Source organism: Crotalus tigris, unplaced genomic scaffold (assembly GCF_016545835.1).
Source record: "Crotalus tigris isolate CLP2741 ecotype Arizona unplaced genomic scaffold, ASM1654583v1 scf7180000024370.6872682, whole genome shotgun sequence".
NCBI lineage: Eukaryota > Metazoa > Chordata > Lepidosauria > Squamata > Viperidae > Crotalus > Crotalus tigris.
The window spans coordinates 3,806,400-3,828,023 of record NW_024100540.1 but is presented as its reverse complement, the minus strand read 5'-3'; the positions used below and the strand labels follow the sequence as shown (position 1 = coordinate 3,828,023).

Below are 21,624 nucleotides of genomic sequence, written 5' to 3'. Positions count from 1 at the left end.
TCATGCCTTAAAATTGTCAAGTTTGGGAAACACTGCAATAGAGACTCAGCCTCCTGTTCATAGGAAGTATACTCTGATTTATGTCATCAAATGTGAGCTATTGTTGCCACCGTCACCTGGAAACAAAGCTTTCCTACTCTAGAGGGGATGCGTAGCTACTGAGAAAAAAACCCTTTTCCATTATGGCATTCTTGTTTTGGATTCTTCTTTCCGAAAACGCTACTTTGTCACAGGAAGACTTTTAAAGTAATCCTAAAATAAAGTGTTTCCATTTTGTCTGCCAATGAACTATAAACTCTGCTCATAGTTTTTGCTGCTTTGGGACTGGATTTTAGATACATGTCTTGCACTTGTAAGATTTTTATCCTGACCAGTATTTGAAGGATGGAGATGACATTTCTATTATGAATATAAATATTACTTTCCCCAAAAAGACCATTTTAAATAGCTTTCCAGTAATCGGCTATCAATATATCTTTTCTCAGAAAGTGAAAGCTTCGGAACACGGGATTGGAGGCAAGACAGGGCATAGAGAGGATGTGAAGTAGGGAAGTAGCCTTTTGAAACAAGATTGGCCACTTGAATTGCTTGTTTTAAATATTGAAGACATTTGCATCTAAGAGTTGTAGAGAAAGTGACAGATACAAGGAGGAAAAGATTAATGCAAACATAGAGGAGATATGAAAGATTATATTAAAAATTCAGATGAATAACTCTGATGCACTGAAGAATCAAACGAGACACTTGAACGTAATAGAATCTTGGTCATCTTATCATTTCCCAGAACGAATTTTCTGCTTGAGATGGAACTTAACTCAATCAACTGCTCCTATTGATCTTCTTATCTTTTTCTGCATAAAGTAGTCATTGTAAAAGAAAATGTACTGGGGTGGGGGCAGCCAAAAAAGAGAACCAGTTACAGGTAGTCCTCGACTTACAACCATAATGGAGCCCAGAATTTAGGTTAGTAAGTGAGAAATTGGTTAAGTGAGTTTTGCCCCATTTTACGACTTTTCTTGCCACATTTGTTAAGTGAACCACTGCCATTGTTAAGTTAGTAACCTGGTTGTTAAGTGAATCTGGCTTCCCCTTTGACTTTGCTTATCAGAAGGTCGCAAAAGGTGATCACCTGACCCCAGGACACGGCAACCGTCATAAATATGAGCCTATTGTCAAGCATCTGAGTGTAAATCACGTGACCATGGGGATGCGGCAACGGTCATAAGCATGAAAAATGGTCATAAGTCACTTTTTAAAGTGCCGTTGTAACTTTGAACAGTTGCTAAACGATCTATTGTAAATCGAGGACTACCTGTATTGTTGCATTGTATTGGGCTCATAATACTTCAAAGACAAACATTTACTGAACTCAGGTAACATTTGCAGAACACAATTAATTCTTAGCATCCTGGAATAATTCTACATGTATCTCTGCAGTCAAACTCATGCTGAGTTTTCAAATATGTCCTTTCTTGTTCTGCAGGCATGTAGGAGCTGTTGCCCTCAAAAGCCTCCAACAAAAAGCATCTGCTCCTAAGAGGGGCACTCGGATTGCTTCCAGGGTGAAACACTTTGCCTTTGACCGCAAGAAGCGCTACTATGGGCTGGGAGTGGTGGGTAACTGGCTGAACAGAACGTATCGTCGGAGCATCAGCAGTGTGGTACGGTCACAGCTGGAGATCACAGACAGCCACAGGTAGCAGTAGACCACCAAACTTCCAGGATGACTGTGAATCAGTCATTTTAGTCAGACTAGAGCTGCAAGGGACCTTGGAGATCTTCTAGTCCAACCCCCTGCTCAAGCAGGAGACCCTATACCGTTTCAGTCCAGTCTTTCCTTAAAAACCTCCAGTGATGAAACACCTACAACTTCTGAAGGCAAGCTGTTCCATTGATTAATTGTCCTCAATGTTAGGAAGTTTCTCCTTAATTCCAGGTTGCTTCTCTCCCTGATTAGTTTCCATCCATTTGTTTCTCATCTTGCTTTCTGGTGCTTTGAAAAATAAGTCGACCCCCTCCTCTTTGTGGCAACCTCTCAAATACTAGAATACTGCTATCATGTCACCCCTAGGCCTTCTTTTCTCTAGACCAGTGGTGGTGAACCTATGGCACCCGTGCCAGAGGGGGCACTCAGAACCCTCTCTGTGGGCACGTGCACCGTTGCCCCAGCCCCCCTCTCCACATGGCCCCCTCCTCACCAGCAGCCTCCCCCGGAGGAGAGTTGCCCCCGGGCACGGCCCACACTGAGCGGCACAGCCAAAGACATGGTAGCTGGGCAGCGGGGACAGGACTCCACCCTCGCGCCCCATCGTGTGCTGATGATGCTGCAGGGCACGGACAGAGGGCATGGCTGCCATGGTGCTGGTGTGACGCCTGGTCGATATGTGGTGGGCCATGGAGGTGGTGGGTGGCCCTGCGGGTGGGTGGGGTGGGGGTGGGGCAGGGCTGGGCAGGCTGGAGCAGGGTAGCGGGGCGGGGTAGTTTTTGGCCACTCGGTCTCTAAAAGGTTCACCATCATTGCTCTAGACCAACCAAACCCAATTCCTGTAACCGTTCTTCATATGTTTTTATTTCCAGGCCCTTAATCATCTTAGTTGCTCTTCTTTGCACTTTTCCCCCAAAGTCTCAACATCTTATTTATAATGTGTTGACGAAAACTGGATGCAGTATTCCAGATGTGGTCTTACTAAGGATTTATAAAGCAGTACTAATACTTTATGTGATTTTCATTCTATGCCTCTGTTTATATAACCAAGGATTGTATTAGCTTTTTTGACTGGTGCCACACGCTGCTGGCTCACGTTTAAGTGATCATCCAGTAGAACTCCAAGGTCCCTCTCACAGTTACTGTTTTTGAACCAGGTTTCACCTAATCTGCACTTGTACCTTTGGTTTTTCCTGCCTAGATGTAGAACCTTGCTTTTCTCCACATTAAAGTTCATGTTGTCAGATAAGGCCCATTGTTCAAGTTTGTCAAAATCTTTTTGGATCCTGAGCTTGTCTTTTGGGGTATTGGACTGCTAGGGGGATGAAATTTTAAATGCCTCTTTGAACTCAGAGAATGATAAAAATGCAACCAATAAGTAATTAAGTAACTCCAAAGTGTATTCATCCCATAGCAGAAATAAACAATCTATTTGTAGGTGGGCAAGGAGTATATTTCAAATGGTTTGGAAAGCAGCAATGGTTCCAAAATTAGAGAAGGGGATATTTTGTCTGTAGAAGGTATCTGCCATTTTGTATTCTTTTCCATGTTGTGTCCTGGATGCTGCATATTCATTGTCTTTTGTGGATAAGATACTTACTGAATTAGCCATGCTTTCTAAATATTTAAGTGTAGTCTCTTTTTTAACAAAGAACTTCAGACTGAAATGTATCTACCGAATCCCTTCTGGTTTTTGACACTTTCCTCCACCCTTTCTTTCTTCTTTGTCTGAAACAGGCCTTACTTTACGTACTGGATCACGTTTGTCCACATCATCATCACTCTACTTATCATTTGCACTTACGGATTTGCTCCAATCGGCTTTGCTCAGCATGTCAAAACAGAATTAGTGAGTCTAATTATATTTCAGTACTGCTTGTGATTTCCATGAAATATGAAAACATGAACATCTTTTCTACCCCACCTTTTAAAAACCTCTGGGTGGCCAGCTGCAATTAAAAAGATGCATTTGTATACAGTTAGTGCTCTTTTAGCGATTGCCTTATTTAGCGAAAATTCCCAATTACAACAGTGATGAAAAAGTTACTTTGACATCAATCATCGCATATATAATCTTTGTAGGTCAGTAAAGCAAAGGAAAGCTAACGTAAAATCATAAGCACAGTTACAGTTTCACTTAGTGACCACATTGCATAACAATGTGCTCCCTAAAGAAGGACTACCTATACAAACCAAACTATTTTTTAAAAAAGGCCCTACATATGTGACAATTAGAGATTAATTACAAATGAAGATTTTTGAAGTAAATTGCAATCTTTCTCCAAATGCTCAATAAAGTAACATAGTTCTTAACCAATCTTTTAAGAATTAAAAAAATAATTTACTGAACTAATCATGCACTGCTCTTCGTATCAGCCAGACAACGGACTGCTACCCAGTCAGTTCAGACAATGCTGACACTGAGAACAGGACTCCCTGCCTGCTGATCTAAACCAGCCGTTCTTAATCAGTTGCCCTGCAGATATGTTGGAATTATTATTCTCAGAATTCTCAGTCAGAATGGCCAATAGCTGGGTCAGCTGGGAATTCTAGCCCCATTGCATCTGGAGAGCCCCTAAGGAGACACTCTGGGTTTAAACTCTTGAGTTTTGAAAGTTCTGGACCTGGAAAGTAACTCCTTCTCAATGTAGATATTATCAGCTATTTTCCATGCATGTAGCAGACCCAAACAAATGTGCTATAACACACAGTGGTAACTAGAAGTTCGATAAAATCTTCAGAGTCCTCATGTGTTCTCAACCCGATCCACAGACCGGCACTAGTCCCCGGCCGAGCAGGAACCAGGCCGCACAATCGAACAAAGCCCCATTTGCACATGTGTGGGATCCAGATAGCACATGGTCCATGGAAAAACTGCCCTCTACGGAACTGGTCCCTGGCACCCAAAAGGTTGGGGGCCACTGCTCTAATAGATAATATTCTGGGTTGAATGAATGACAATAATTGGCTCAGTGCCCAAACCTAAAATCTGTAGCCAGAGAAACCAAGATTTGCATTCTTTTCTTTTAGCAATATAAATAAAGCAATAATTGTGCTAAGATTCTTTGATGCAATCTACCCAGAAAAAAATGCAAAACTATAGATTCAAATGCAGATTAGCAAAAAAAAAAAAAAAAGATTTGAAATAGTTTCCCTTGAATAAGTCTTCTTCATTTTGCTATGAAACCATATCTTTTTGTGAAAGTTTTGAAAATGTGACGCACTCAGAAAGCCACTCCTACTGAAATCTATTGTTTGTTATGGGGGAAAGACCCCTACCTAATCTGTGCCTTGAGATACTTACTATTTCTCTTCATCATAATTTTGCAGATATTACGAAACAAAGGCGTGTATGAAAGTGTGAAATATATCCAACAGGAGAATTTCTGGATTGGTCCAAGTTCGGTAAAGGCTGTCCTTCCTTTTTTTCATTGATTTCTTCTAAAAGGAAATTTCTGGCATGTGCTACTCCAAATGAGAAGTCTGTAACTTCCTGGTCTGACTTGATTGTAACCAGCGAGAGCAGAGATAGAGACCCTATCACTCTTCAGATGTTGCTAAACTACAATTAGGAAGATTCTCTTCTCAGCAAACAAGCTGTAGTTCAGTAACTTGTCATCAGATTTTATAGTGTGATTTTGCAGGCTCTGCAGATTTAAAAAAACAGATGGGAGCTGCATGGTGCTGACAGGTTGCCCATTCTTCCCATTAGAGACATGTGTATTATATGATCACTAGCTACAACACATGAAAATTAGACTGCTCCCCATCAGTGGGTGTATTTTCCATCTTGGCATCAGATGCTCCATTTCCCTCATATATTTTTCAACCTTAACTGAGGATATGTGCCAAGAAAAGAAATATTTAGGTGCCCACTGAGAATTTTAACTACTCCACGAAATTCTCAAGAAGAGGAGAGAACGTTTTACACTTATATATAAGAGTTGTAAGGAAGGGGACACATGCACATGTTCTGGAATGCCCAACACATGTTTCTACTTAATCCAAACTTTTCATGGAACTCAGAAGAGGAAGAAACTATAGTTGGCACTTTTATGTTTATTACTGTTATGGAACATGCATAGCAATCCATCTACAGTCACAAAAAGGAAAATGAAGCTTAGTACTTTGTGTCATCTCAGTATGCCTGGCTTTTTCTAAAGTCCTCCACCACTCATTGGGATGTGGGGAGACGTTACATGGCAAAATCCTTGTTCCTTGAGTGCTTTTCACATTATCGCTTTCTATTTCAGATTGATTTGATCCATCTGGGAGCCAAGTTCTCCCCCTGTATCCGGAAGGACCAACAGATTGAGAAGCTGGTCCAGAAAGAGAGGGAGAAAGAGCGTCACTCTGGCTGCTGTGTCCAGAATGATAACTCTGGTTGTGTTCAGACTTTGCGTGAGGATTGCTCGGTAAGGGCACAATTCTGACTGCTGATAATGACCTCCTTCAGACTGGGGTTTAGAATGAGTTGGGACTACATCTTCCAGAATTCCCAACCAGTAGGTTTCAAGTTGAAGAAAGCTTCTGTATGACTTTCATGAGCTTTGAGGATCATGATTTAATTCCGCCATTTTTTTTCCTGTGAGGCCAGTGACCACTGTTTTCTGGAAATAAGGCAGAGGAAAAGCCGATGTACTAAAATGAACAAATTTGATTGTAGCAATTTCCTTTCAAATATTGTTATCATTTCCATAATTCTCAATTTTTATGGGCTATACCTAGTCATGTAATTAATATAATTACTGCAAATTTGAGTAATAATTGAAAGCCCCCTCCACGTTTTCATTTTCTTTTTTCTTAGTCTTTATTTTTCTTCTACTGAATACTTTGTTAAAGGGTAGTTACTTAAATAACATCCTCATTGATAATGATCATGGTCATAAGGGAGATCACATACGTGGGAGAAAATTATACGAGCAGACTTCTGATGGGATTTTTATTCCTTTAAAAATCTGAATGTGTATTACAGAAATATTACTTGTGGATGCTGTGGTTCATAGTTTACAAACTCATTTTTTTCCTCTATAGGAAACATTGGCCACATTCGTAAAGTGGCCAGACTATAATCCACCAGCTGTTGACCCCACCAATTCAAGTTGGAGTAGGCTATCAGGAGCAGTTTGTTCTCAGGATCCCAGGTGAGACATATATCTTCACCTCAGCAAATGTCTTGTGCATTATGAATAAGATGAGAGGGGGAAGCATGGAATGTAAGATGTTAGGGCAGTGATGGCGAACCTTTTAGAGACCGAGTACCCAAAAACTGTCCTGCCCCCAGCCCACCCCTGCTCCACCCCATGACCCACCCACTCCACCCTTGCTCTGTCCTGCCTCCACCTACCCACAGGACCACCCACCACCTCCATGGCCACTGCAGATTGCCCAGGCAGCCCTGCAACGCCATGGTGGCCATGTCCACCGCCCGTGCCCCGGAGGATCATCTGTGCATGACAGCGCATGAGGGCATCGTCTTGTCCCTGCTGCCTGGCTGTCAGGTCCTTGGCTGAACTGCTCCACGCAGGCCGCGCCTGGGGATGATTGTCCTCCAGGGGGCTGCTGGTGAGGAGGGGGCCATGGGGGGAGGCGGGGCTGGGGCAACAGCAAGCGTACCCACAGAGAGGGCTCCGAGTGCCACCTCTGGCACGCATGCCATAGGTTCGCCATCATTGTGTTAGGGCATTTCTAACTCTTCACTGCTGTTTGTCTTCCAACAGGACCTGTGAGGAGCCAGCTTCAAATCCACCTCATCTCTGGCCAGATGACATCACCAAGTGGCCAGTAAAGATCCTTCCTTCCTTCCTTCCTTCCTTCCTTCCTTCCTTCCTTCCTTCCTTCCTTCCTTCCTTCCTTCCTTCCTTCCTCCCTCCCTCCCTCCCTCCCTCCCTTCTTCTCTTCCTTTGAAAGAACTGAGTCTCACTGAGATTAATGGGGCTTAAATGTCACCGCTGTTAATTGTCTCACTAATTTCTGTGTTGGCTGAAAATGATTTTATGTGAGGGTAATAAAGGAGGAAACTGTTTGAGCTGCTTGTTTGCCTGGTTACCTGGTGCAGCACAGTTTGCTTCATAGAAGAATCTGCCTAATGAGAGAAGGAACTGTGATTTCCTGCGCGCATGCATGCATGGTTTTTTTTCCTAAGTAATACCCATTTATCAAATTCAAACAGGGTGGATTTTGGTGCCCTGTGTGTACTTCTTACATGGAGTGAAAGGCTGAATTGTAGCAAAAGAGTTTCTTGAACCACGCAAACTAGGAAAAAAATGAAAGGAAAGTGTGTAGAAGCAAAATTGCAGTGTAGGAACTGTGAAGTCCCTGGTGCTATCTGAGCTTGGCTCTTTGCTTTAGATGTTTCATTACCCAACTAGGTAACATCATCAGTGCTAGTGAGTGTTGGTGTCCAGTGTTAATCCCTGCTTATATGGATGTTGCCAACATCAAGCAGCAAACAAGAAAATATTGAGAAGAAAACCATACTCCCCGCTCAAACTGGCAGGACAAGCTGCTGAACATAAACACGGAGCAAACCTTACACTTACTAGCTGTCAGCCCTCCCAGGTAAACCAGACTTACTTAATTGTAAGAATCTTGCAAGTCTGAAAGTACAAACTTCCCATAGCCATTTTTAATGTAACTGATCAGTTAGGGTGTAGCCTCTCTAAGTTACTTTCTCTGACCAGTAAGCTACCGAGACTTCTGCTTCTCTTCTCCATTTCCTAGGTAGCATCTCTTCCCCTCATTCCTTGGATAATGTTACATAGTCAGGTAGTGAAATGTTTACAAGCAAACAACCAAGCTCAGAGAACACTAAGGATTCCACAGTTCAACCCTGCACCACAGATATTCTCTTCGGTTGGAATGTAGGAACTTCAGATGTATGTTTCTATGTAGCATGTGTGTGCAGAAGTGTCCACATATATAGCCATACCCCAGTCCACTTTTCCATGCAAACAAGTCAGTAGGAATCCTTGTTTTCTGAGTACATTTCAACAAAATGTACAAACTGTATTAACTATTTGTCTGCTATCTTGGGATGTTGTCTTGGTGGTGGTGTTCTTATTTTTCCATAGCCTAAAATATAACTATAGTCAGCTATGCAAAATTAAAATGACATTGGGTGTACTTCCCCCATCCCTTTTTCTCTTTAATTGTGAACTTCTTTTATTTACAGATATGTACTGATCAGGTCAAAAGTAACCACACTGGTTTCTTGCATATGGACTGTGATATTAAAGGAAGGCCATGCTGCATTGGAACCAAAGGCAGGTAAATGCTTGTGAATTGGGGAACATCTAAGTATTGTTTTTAGCAACCATGAAACTGTTTTTGTTCCATTTGGGGATCAATGTTAAAGCCTGCCCATGTAGAAAGTTTCTCATAATTCCCTCAGCAATGTTATTGAGGTAAAGTGTATTTGATTAGCATGCATATTTAAAATGAAAAAAACATACCTTAGTATTGTTCAAGTTTTATTGTTCAGATCTGCTGTTTAATGCAGCATTTGAGTCTGTTACTATTATTTTAGAATACAGACCATATTACTCATTAGAAACACTGAAATCATTGAGACAATTAGTCACCAAGCTATTTTAAGCCCCATTAATTTCAGTGAGACTTTGTTATGTCTAATTCAATCTCTAAACTCTCACAAAAGGTTCCTTATTTAGCAACATTTCATCTAACAGAGTTTGCTCTATGTGATCTTAATGCATCTGATTAAGAGAGTTTATGCCCTAATAAAATTTGTTACTTTAAAATGCTTAGAGACATTCTAGAGCAGAACTGATCTGAAGGCAATTAAGAAGCTATCTGAGAATTCAGTTGGATGCATTGAACTTGAAATAAAGTCATCTTGAATGAAGTATAATTTAGGTTTGATTTGCATAAGGTGAGAACAAATAATGCTGTTTTCCTAGACTTGGCCAAGATGGTTAAAGTGGGTTATGAGTTTTGTTTTTGTTGTCATATTTAGAAATGTACTTGAAAAATATCATAGCTATGTTTACATCACATAGTATTCTTTGAATATGATGATGGGACAGTCTTTGCTAAATAGATGAGGGAATCTACGGCCCTTCAGATGTTGCCCTCAAATCCTATCAGGCTTTAACAGTGTGGACAATGGCTGTTTTGTGATCATTAACCCAAATCTTGATTGTGCAAGACAGGAGCTTTGTCAGGCCCAAAACCAAGAATGACACATGGTGCTTCTTCCAAGCAGTGTTCTTTATTGTTTTACACTTAGAGACAAAATCTTGCCAGACTGAGCACTCCTATATCTGTATTTACTCTCTGTGGACTATTAGGGAGGGACTGTCTTCATCCTCTTTCTCTCACGCATAACACTTGGATTGAGTCCCAAAGGTGCTTTTTTCAGAAGGCAACTGGACTTTCTTGTGTTTCTTTTGAAGATGTTTCGTTTCTCATCCAAGAAGCTTCTTTAGCTCTGACTAGATGGTGGAAAGTGGAAGGATTTATATTGCTTTGCAGACCACAGGATCCATTTGTGCTTCAGTTTGAGATTCAGACAACAGAGACTCATCCCCAACAGCCAAGTTGTCGACTTCAACGTGCCTGGCTGGGGAATTCTGGGAGTTGAAGTCCACAAGTCATAACAGGGCCAAGTTTGAAGAGCACTGCTCTAGAGGAATCCAAAGGACCAGTGTCTGCAAGCAATATAAATCCTTCCACTCCCCACCATCTAGTCAGAGCTGAAGAAGCTTCTTGGATGACAAGCGAAACGTCTTCAAAAAAAAACACAAGAAAGTCCAGTTGCCTCCTGAAAAAAAGCATCTTTGGGACAACCATACCTGGATGACTGAGAATCTCCATGGACATTTGGATTGAATAGCCTCTTGCTGATCTGGATTGCATCCTCTCCCTCCTGGGGATCCACTTCCTCACTACATTCCATCATATTTTAATGGAGAATTGAAAATTAGTAGCTAAATTATTATTGATCGTTGAGTTGTACAATGATTTGAAATTGAATTGTTCCAGGCTCAAGCATGAAACTTGTGCTCTGACCATCTTGGAAAGCCTTTCAGGCTCAAAGCAACCTTTTGAATCTTTGAAGCTGAAAGGATTTCCAAACTATCTAAAATTGCTGTTATAAGTTTGAACGAGTGTTTTGAATTCAAAACATTTTGCACATTGGTAGTTTTAAATATGTGCCCAGTTTTTTTAACTCGTATAAACAACCAGAGTGGCTTACAAGAAGGAAATTAAATACAAATATAAACTTGCAATTGTAAAGATAGGGCAACTAAAATCCATACCCCTGAAATCAAGATAAAAGAAGAGATGATGAATGAAACTGACTCTATCACTCTCTTTATATTAGCTGTGAGATCACAACTCGGGAGTACTGTGAGTTCATGCATGGCCACTTCCATGAAGAAGCAACTCTTTGTTCACAGGCAAGTAATGTCCTCAGGCAGCTTTCCTTATTTTTGACACTTTCAAGGGGAGTTGAACTTCAGATCCCAGCAGCTGGATCATTTAGTGGGAATCCGATATGGGAAAGGCTATCCCAAGATGTGTCGATGTCAAATGTTTGCCCTGTATTTGTAGAGTAAGGCTAGAAGAATATTATTTCTTGTTTGAAAAAGGGCTAAAGAGCTTCAGAGGAGGGACAGCATCAGAATCTGACCTCTTAAGTAGTTGCTAGACCTAAGTGTCTCAGCAAGGTTCACAGATGCTGCCTTGGCTTTTCTATTAAATATCCATAAGCTAGGTAGTGCCAAGCAGGTCAATGCAGGCTTTGAAAAAATGCCTTGGCATCACACTGCTAGAAAGCATTGTGGTAAATTGAAAAGAGAGCTAGTATGGTCAGCAATAAATCTCAGGTATCGTTGAGTCCTACTGAGTCAAGAAGCAAGACCAGTGTTTTAATGCTGCTTATTACATCCCATTCCTCTAAAATCTGGTGTGGTCTTCAATATTTCCTGTCACAATAGCCGGAAATTCTGGAAGATGTAGTCCATGACTGGCCAGCAGCAGGTTGGACAAGGGTTATCTACATACTTTAAAGTCTTTTTTTCTTTCTGTTCCAGGTTCACTGCATGGGTGAAGTGTGTGGCCTCTTACCATTTCTTAACCCAGAGATTCCAGATCAGTTCTACAGGCTCTGGTTGTCTTTATTCCTTCATGCAGGGTAAGCAAAAAAAAAAAAAGAGAGAGAGAGAGAGGGAGAGAGAGAGAGATTTGATGCTTTGATACCACCTTTTGTGTTTTTGTTCTGTCTATACTTTTGCACTGGGAATCTCAGTATCTTATCTCTCATTATTTGTTTAGTTTTCCTTTGCTGCTTGTCTGATTTTCTGTCTGCGGGCGGGGAGAGGGGTCAGAAAATGTTGTTGATCAGAGCCAAAAAGCTACAAATGAGGCCTACCTAACAGATTCAGGCCTCGTCTTTCCTGGCTTTGTACTGCAAGCATTCATAAGTTACTTCCAGACAGAAATGTTTCAGCATCAGCAGTCAAGAAACGCTGTGCAACTATTCTGCACTTTAATATCTTAGGGAGAGATTAATGGAAGTGGGAAAATATAAAGGAAGCAATAGAAATGGGATGATCCCAGTCAAAAGGTGACACCCACACCCTATCTAAAATATCATTAATGAAATAGGATGGTTATACAATCAGAGCTTTTTTAAAAATAAAATACCTTAGAATTTAGTCAGTTAGAACAATTAATCAATGGAACAACCTGCCTCCAGAAGTTGTGGGTGCTCCAACACTGGAGTTTTTAAGAAGAGATTGGACAACCATTTGTCTGAAATGGTATAGGCTTTCCTGCCTGCCTAAGCAGGGGGTTGGACTAGAAGACCTCCAAGGTCCCTTCCAACTCTGTTATTCTATTCTATTCTAGTCCTTGATCCTTTCTGATAATTGGCTTGAGCAAGTATAGCCCTTCAAAAATATCCTGACTTTTTGTTTCTACTGAATGAATTAAGTGGACTTCATGGCCTTTCCACACATCAGCTGATTCTCACTTTTCAAGCTGCGTCTCTCCACACCCCCTCCATTTCAGCTGTAAGAATGATGGGAATGGTTGTGTGGGTTCATGATGTGCTACTGTAACATTGTCCAGACTAGTATTGTGTGCAGAGGTGAAGGAGAAAGGCTATTTTTCTTTTTTTGAAACAATGGGGAACTTTGATTCATTTGTCTATCTCCCATAGGATTATCCATTGTCTGGTGTCTGTGATCTTCCAAATGACAGTGCTCAGAGATTTGGAAAAGCTGGCAGGCTGGCTTCGTATCACTATCATTTTCGTCCTCAGTGGCATCACAGGCAATCTGGCTAGTGCCATCTTCCTACCCTACAGGGCAGAGGTAAAGGCATTGCTGGGCTTTTCCGCCGAAGGAGAATCTTCTTATAGTTGTATGAATGAGCTTAAAATAAATATTCCCCAGGTGCACTGGATCATGTTCTGCAGCCCCCAAATTTGAAAATGCTATTAAATCATCAAAGTCAGTAGCATTAGGAGAACTTGATCACTGTAAAAAACCAACAAGAATGCTTTGCATCCAGTACTAAATTCTTATAGCAAAGGAATATAGAAATAAGACTAGTAAAAAGATCACTTTGGTACGACCCAACTGTGCTGTCTCCCGAATAATTGGCAGCATGCAGCTGACATAGGTTGATCTCAAAAAGCTAAGCCAGATCAATTCGGGTTACTACAAGTATGGGAGACCAGAAAATGTGAAGGTTGTAAACTAGACTGGGAAAGCAAACCACTTTTGCAACTGCCAGTAAAATCACATACAGGTGGCCATGATGTTATTTGGAGTTAAGCTCCTTTTATCACTATGATATAAATACACAGCGTTTAGATTCTGAAATATTTGAGGTCACTGTTTGAGAGTACTGTTTTGTTTACAGGGCACTGATGTAAAAGTAGGTTCTACATTTGCTCTACATGAGCAAAAGGCAGCATATGAACAATAAGAAGAAATGGCTTTTAAAAACTTACTGTATAACTACTGAATTTATCTTTTTCTCATACATATTCCCTTCTTTCTCTGTCTCCATGCTGGCTTTGATCAGACAATCATATGCTCTGGTAATCATTTGAGACATGAACAATGGTTCAGGTTGAGAATGCAATCATTTCATGAAACTGAAAAACAAGCCAGCAAATTACAGTTAATTACAGCTTTCCCTTAATTCCAAAGGGTGATATTATGGTTAAAGACTTTTGATCACTTCTGAAAATGAAGTCATAGTTTTGAAGTGAGTATCACATACTGAAATAATTATAGCTTTCCAGTGTGGATATAAAAAGGAAGTGTTCTTAACCCAAAACTTTTGATCTTGTTAGCATGCAAAAGGGAAGGAATGTACAAAAGGTGTTTGGCAGGACCATAACTGTTGTTGGCATCCCAGTTTAGTAAACAGAGATAAAGCTTTAGTTTTCTGCTATCTAGTCATGACTGACTCTAAGGGGCAGTGCTCATGTCCAATTCTCAGCCGAAGGAGCTTGTGTTGTCTGAGAGATGTTTCCATCATCATGTGGCCAACATGAAAATATAGAATGCAATAATAGTTCCTGTAGAAGCAGTAATTATTTATCTATTCACATTTGCATATTTTGAACATATAATTTGTTAAGACACTGAGTTTGTCAGCTGAAAAACTGACAGTCCAGGTTCAAGACCCATGTGTGTAATGGGTTGAAGTTCCATTAGTCACCGCAGGTCCTCAGCCATTGTGCCACACAGTAAACAGAGATAAGACTACTTAAATATGAGATGTCATTTCTTGCCATCCATAGTGGCAAGGAAACTGAATGACTGACTGGAATCAGTTTCTTGACAACCTTGTGGTTGTCCCTCATATTCAGGAGGTCAGGAAGCTAAAAAGTCTTTGTCTTTCAGTGATGGGGCCAGCCCTCTGCAAGGATCTCCTATTGCAGATTTCTCTGCTAGCAACATTTTCCATCTTCCAAAACATAAAAAAATAAATCAGAGCTTATCCAGAGAACTTTTGAGGGTTAATGCCATACACTATGTTTGGGCTTTGTTTCTCTTATCCTTGTGTTTCAATATTTTATTTTACTTTCTGACTTTTGTGAGCCACTCTGAACCCCGTGGCTGTGGCAGGATAGAAATATGATTAATCAATTAATAAATTGTAAGGCATGTTGTGTGGCTGGAAGACTGGATCTGGTTTGTGTTACTGAATGTGTCTTTGTTTCCTGCTTTCAGGTTGTCAGGACGTCAGGATTGCAATAAGTTGTAAATAAAGTTTTGGTTTTAGGATTTGATTAGATTTGTTATGATGATAGAAATATAACAGATATTATTTTATTATATATTTGTAACTGTACTGGAGAAAATGAGAAGTTATTCTTTTTTAATCCCTTTTCCTTGTTTGGTCACTTTTTAACTTTTTCCCACTTTGAGCCCCTTCCTTTTTTATTATTACCTTGCGTTTTATCTTTCTTTGAAATTTAATAATAGTTTTGGGGGGAGGAGGGAGAGGACTTGTATACCATATGGTTTCTATTAATCAGAGAAGTGGCCCAAGTTAGCTGGCTAAAGATTGGATTTGGGGCCCTAGTTGGGGAAAAGCACAATGGAGATGGGAGGGAGGGAGGGAGGGAGGGAGAGGGAGAGAGAGAGAGAGAGAGAGAGAGAACAAGAAGAACAGTATAATCCAGGGGTGTCAAACGGCCGGCCCACAGGCCAGATGTGTCATGCCGAAACCACACCCACCCCATTGCCGGCAATGGAAAAAAAATCGCGATATGTCACGACGCGTCACGTGACGTTGCGAGTTTGACACCCTTGGTATAATCTGTTATTTTTCGGTGGGCAGGAATCTGGACCTCTTTGTTACCGAGAAATACATTCATTAGGGAAAGTTTTCAGAAAGAGCACTAAGCAACTTTTGGCCCAGCTCTGCCAAATTCTCTTGATCAGGAGCAGTTTTCCCTTTGTCTCATTTCCCTCCCCCCACCATTCCTCCTTGTTCTTGGCACGTGGCTGGTGAGTCAACTGGCCTGGGCAGCTGCCATCTGATTTCTGGCCCAGCACAGAGTGGGAAGCTGGAGGGCATCTGATGATGTCATTGCTGACATGTGGCAACAAAAGGAAGTGCTGATTCAGCTTCAGCTGCTGATTTGAAAGGGAGTGGAGAAGACTGGAAGGTTGGCTGAAGGGCTGCGCCAGCCGATGGAAACAACCCCCCCCCCTTGGGTTTTCCCTTTCCCTTCCAAGTAGCCTAAGCAACCAAACAATATACAAGATGTGATGCATAGCTCTCTGAACCAGTGGAAGCCTAGCATCTTACATACTAGTTGCAAACTTGTAACTGAGAGCCTTTGGTCGTTAAGTACTTCAAACCACAACCTCCATAAAAACGAGGGAGGCTCAGCAGCCTTTCCAATCCAGTGCAATGTTGGCCCAGGTGTTGTCTGTCAGCCTGCAAGATAAACGGAAAGGAACAAGACCAAATTTCCGGGGGGGGGGGGGAGTAGAAAGCAAAAGACAGATCAAGTTACAAATGGACTAACATTTGTGGAGGAAAAAAAAATCCAGAAAACATTCCCAATGTATACTTTCTGGGAGAAACAGCTCAGGATGCCACAAACTCCTCTGTTCCAAGTAGCTCCTTCCTGACCAAGAATGGAGCACAGATGATCCAGAACATGCACTGTCAGCCCTCTCAGTTAAACCAAACGTGTTCAGATGAGCTCATTCTACTTTATTATACGGCTACATTAACAGAATCTTGCAAGTCTGAAAGTAGAGAACTTCCTGCTACCACTTTTAATCGCCTGAACGATTGTGTCCTTCCTAAATGTCTTCCTCTGACAATTAAATCACTGAGGGCTCTTGCCTCGTCTGATTGACAGCATCTCTTCCCCTCATCCCCAAGGTCATCCACACATTTTGTTATATGCATACACACACAAACAAACACCACATGAAACACAGAGATTCATCTGCTCTGATGAATTCCTTCTTATGCAATTCATGCATCTGCACACGTGCGCGCGCACACGCACGCACACACACACACACACACGGAGGCACTCTGCAGACAGAGCAAATACAGAAGTCTCATATGGCTATTGTTTGTAAAACAGTTGAAAAGAATTTCAGAAGCCATATTTCGCACATGCTTCCTCTGTCTCGTTTTTTTTCAAGCAAATTTGTCAGAATTTGTGTAAGATGACAGATTTCACATAGCAAAGGGTGGGGTGTAATTCCAAAAAAATCAGGGTAAGTAAAGTTCTGGGGCTATGCAGTGCTTCAGATTTGACTTTGAAAAGGTGCTTTACAGTATGAAGGCAGCACCTGTTGGCAGCTCACTGAAGAATCCATCTTTGTTTTTAGGATCATGGCAACTCGCTAAAGTAGCTACCTTTGTTTTCTGATCCTGAAAAAGGTCCAGTTGTTTCAGTAAAAAAATAGTAGCAAATATTTTGCATAGATAGATAGGTTTCCTTTTATTGATCTACAGGCATGGATGATCTGCCTTATTCTCTATCTGGCAGATTTGGGACAAGATAATATTCTCCTAAAAGCACTGTAGTTTTCTGTCTCCCATGTGGTGGGCCAGCACGTATTGGGTCTGTTTTTCTTTTCACATGATAGTACCCATGCCTTTTGACGGGATGTAAGAGATTGTTGGCTAATCTGAAGTTCTAACAGGCTGTAAAGGAGATCATTTCTCTAATCCCTTCAACAGCACCAGCCACTTCTCAGATGCTGCTTTGTTGGGAACATAAGGCAACAAAGTGCCAACTCATGGATAACCCTTGCATATCCCTCTTCCAGTGATACTATAGCATCATGATCATGCCCCATCTTTTAAACTGATAAACTATGATAATGTTCCACCCTTAATTTATTTTAGCATAACTTAAGATAGGAGTCCTTCAGCTGATACTCTGTCTCCTGGGCATGAGAATACTGTTATTATCTTTTAGTTTTCTAATTTGTTGGGGCACGGCAATTTATTTTTATTAGATTTTAATACCACTTTTATTAATTTATTCATTATTTTTCACATTTTGGAACTGCCCATCTCCATCAGAGAGGAACTCTGGGCAGTGTACAATAAAATATAAAGATATTTTAAAATATAAAAACAGTACATAAAAATTAAAAATTTAGAAATTTAAAAAGAGGCAAGCATGATTAAACACTGTTTAAAATTAGTTAAAAGGCGAAGGGAGGGCTCTCGGGGCACCAGCCAGCCTACAGCTGCATGCTTCTCTGGGTCCCACAAAGGAAGTCTCAGAAATTATTTAACTGCTTTTCAGAAGGCCAGGAGAGGGGGGGGGACTGCCTCACCTCCAGGAGGGGGTGAATATTCCACAGGGCAGGGGCAATGGCAGAAAAGACTCTCTTTCTAGAGTCTGCCAGTTGGAGTTCTTTAATTGACAGGGTTTGCAACATACCTCCCCTGCCTGACCAGGTGGGATGAACCAATGTAATGCAACAAAGATGATTCCCTAGAGCTTTATAGCTCGCAGCCAACACTTTGAATTGGACCTGGAAGCAAACTAGCAACCAATGTAGTTCACAGAACAAAGGTGTTACATGCACCCTTCTTTGGGCACCTAAAATTGTTCGCCTGGCCACATTCAATACCAGCTGAAGCCTCTGGACACTTTCCAAGGGTAGCCTCATCTAGAGCATGTTGTAATAGTCCAAACAAGAGATGACCAGGGGATGAGTGAGTGACTGGAGAATTTCCCTATCCAGGAAAAGGTATAAGTGGTGCACAACACAAAGTCATGCCCACATAGCCACGGTTGCCACCTGTTCTTTGAGCAGGAGCCGTGTGTCCAGGAGGACCTTCAGGTTACGCACCCAGTCTGTCTGGGATAGTGCAACCCCATCCAAAGATGATAAACTCTTACATACAGAGGGGCCCACCCAGAGCCACTCCATCTTATCAAGGTTCAGCTGAAGTTTATTGTTCCCTTCCTGGCCCCCACAGCCTCCAGACACTGCAAAAGTACAGTACAGCATCACTTACTTCATCCAGGATGGAGATATATAACTGGCTATCGTCAGTGTACCAGTGATACCTCATCCGTGGTGATGGATGATTTTGCCCAACAGTTTCATGTAGGTGTTTATTACTTTATATATAACTCAAGGCAGCAAACATACCTATTACTCCTGTCTCCTCCTATTGTATTGTATTATAAATATTTCTCCAGCATGTTGCATCCTAGAATACTGAATGGATCATAGAACATAAGGATTGGGAAGTACCGTGGAGCTCAATCCCCTGCCCATTGCAGAAATCTACTAGAGCAGCATTGGTGATAGACGGTTTCTGTTTAAACTTGAGCAAAGAACACGTGAAACACACCCAACATATCTAACTGCTCTTTTTTTTCTTCTTTCAAGCTCCTTGGTCACACAGTTTTGGACATGCTATAGATTAGTGCGTCTCAAACCTGGATAAATTACCCCAAATTGGGTAAAAGTAATTTTTATTTGGGCAGTGGCACACAAACCCATTACCCAATCACTACAGGGACATTTAAATTGATTTAAAGTGTTTTACCTACACTGGATAAAAATCAAATAAGTGGCTTTGGGTAATAAAGGAAAAAGTTTGGAAAGCCCTGTTCTAGGTCAGGGCTTTTCAACCTTTTCACAGATTGTATCACTTTTAGGACATGATAATATTCGAATACCACCAATGCTTAGCAAGATGTCAAAAACTTGATGACTAAAAAAGGGGGGGGCGGATTTTGGGCTTTACCGGTTAGATTCACTTGTTGTTATAGAAATGGCTAGTTTATATTATGGAAAAGTAAAAAGTTGAGGTTCAGTGTTAATGCTTCCTTCCTACTGCAACAGTGGAACTCAGAAGTCAATGCCTTTTCTTTTCTTTTTCCCTTCTCCCCCTTACTTTTCCCTTTTTCTCTCGCCCTCCACTTGCACCTCCCCTCACCTTTTGCTAGCAAAAGCCTCTGGCTTACTCTCATTCACTAACACATTGCTCACACGAGCTTCTCTCTTGCTCTCATTCACTCACATGTTACCTGCACAAGCTTCTCTCTTGCTCTCATTCATACACACGTTGCTCGCACAAGCTTCACTCTTGCTTTCATTCACTCACATGTTGCTCGCAAAAGCTTCTCTTGCTCTCTTTCACACACATTGCTCACACAAGCTTCTCTTGCTCATTCACACACGTTGCTTGCACAAGCTTCTCTCTTGCTTTCACTCACACGTTGCTCGCAAAAGCTTCTCTTGCTCCATTCACTCACATGTTGCTTGCAAAAGCCCCTCACTCACTCTTTCGCTCACCCTTTGCTCGCAAATGCAAAGGCCATTCACTCGTTCTCTCACCTCTTTGCTAACAAAAGCCTCTTCTCTTCTCTCTTTCTCCCTGTGTTTTTTTCCTCTCCTGCCAAAACCTGCTCCTTTTATAGCTTCTCCTCTCTCCGCCTCCTCTTCCTCCTTTTCTCTTCCGGGTGTGCCAGAAGCTCCTACCAGCATGCAGCTACGCGTGCAAATCCTGGGGCTTCTGCCGAGCCCTGCAGCTCCAGCTGATCTCCTCCAGGTCTGTGTGGCGTAGCTTTAGTTGGTTCCCTCCCCCACTACTCTTGGCTAGGGGCTGCATACCACCTGCCAGGTGCTAAAGTACCACTGGTGGTACGCATACTATGAGTTGAAAAGCCCTGTTCTAGGTTGTCAGTTTCCTTTCTAAAATATGTTGTTCAGAGTTGGACTCAGTATTCTAGGTACAATCTGACTAGCGCAGATTAGAGGGGAATAGTTACTTACCTTGAACTGGATAGTTTACTCCTATTGATATAGGCCAGGTTTTTTTCCTTTTTTTGGGGGGGGGGGAAGTTGCATCACATGTTGGCTCTAGTTCAGTTTATGGCCTACCAAGGTAACTATATTCTTTTACTGGATAGTGATGTATTGCATAGTCCTTTTCTCCTATGTTCTGAGTTTTCTTTTGCAAACGTAGAAACTGGGAATGGTAGTATCCAGATAAGCCACAGTTACCACAGTTTGTTTAGTGACCGTTCAAAGTTAGTGATTTTTGACCGTTGCAGCATCCCCATGGTCATAACATCAAAATTCAGATGCTTGTCAACTGGCTCATATTTATGACAATTGCAGTATCCCGGGTTCACATGATCACTGTTTGGGAAATTCTGACAAGCAAAGTCACAGCTGCAATGATTCACTTAACAACTGTGGCAAGGTTGCAAAATGGGGCAAAAGTCACTTAACAACTGTCTCACTTATCAACAAAAATGCTGGGCTATTTTGGTCATAGGTCAAGGACTACCTGTAATATCTTTTATGACAGTAATTCCAATGATGTTTCTGTGTCCTGCAAACTATAGGTCTCTTTACTCAGCCTTTCCCATAATCAAGTAAAATTTCATATTCGCAATCACTGTGCAATATGACTGGAATTTCTGGTACAGAATTAAAAATTACACTTTTTCTTGAAAGGAAAATTCTCCTTGGGTCAAATTCAATTCCAGATGACATGTCCATTTTGTTTTCTTGTTAATAAAATGAAAGTCGTTATTTTTCATCCATTCAGATATTAACCAGGATCAACTCTGCTTAAAGTTGTTTTTTTTAAAAAAATCAGCCAACATAATAAACAGATGAGCAAACCACGCTTGAAAATATATGAGTGAAAATTCTTGTGTTTATATTCTGGTTCTTTTATTTTGTTCAGTGAATGTTCTTTTCTAGAATTTTAAATGCTGCAAAAACTCACAGGCAAAGCAAATATTCATGCCAAACAAATGTGTTCTGTGCCTTTATAACAAGGTAGGGAAAATATGCAGTGCGCAGATTTTGAAATTCTTTCCAAATCTTTTCTGGAGTGGTCATAAGAGGCATGTATTTTGAATACTGTACTAAACAGTAATATGTTGCATCTGTTTG

General features: G+C 41.2%; 1 protein-coding gene across 3 annotated transcripts in view; it reads left to right on the top strand.

Moving 5' to 3' along the window:
• Nucleotides 1-21,624, top strand: part of RHBDF2 (rhomboid 5 homolog 2) — an 83,799-nt gene that overhangs the window by 59,274 nt on the left and 2,901 nt on the right. For all 3 annotated transcript variants that reach the window (XM_039327988.1, XM_039327989.1, XM_039327990.1), the window contains 10 exons: nucleotides 1,484-1,696; nucleotides 3,443-3,554; nucleotides 5,036-5,110; nucleotides 5,959-6,120; nucleotides 6,740-6,849; nucleotides 7,426-7,489; nucleotides 8,880-8,974; nucleotides 11,052-11,127; nucleotides 11,764-11,864; nucleotides 12,894-13,047. In XM_039327988.1, coding sequence (XP_039183922.1) covers nucleotides 1,484-1,696; nucleotides 3,443-3,554; nucleotides 5,036-5,110; nucleotides 5,959-6,120; nucleotides 6,740-6,849; nucleotides 7,426-7,489; nucleotides 8,880-8,974; nucleotides 11,052-11,127; nucleotides 11,764-11,864; nucleotides 12,894-13,047 — 1,162 coding nt within the window. The remainder of the gene's footprint in view (nucleotides 1-1,483; nucleotides 1,697-3,442; nucleotides 3,555-5,035; nucleotides 5,111-5,958; nucleotides 6,121-6,739; nucleotides 6,850-7,425; nucleotides 7,490-8,879; nucleotides 8,975-11,051; nucleotides 11,128-11,763; nucleotides 11,865-12,893; nucleotides 13,048-21,624) is intronic.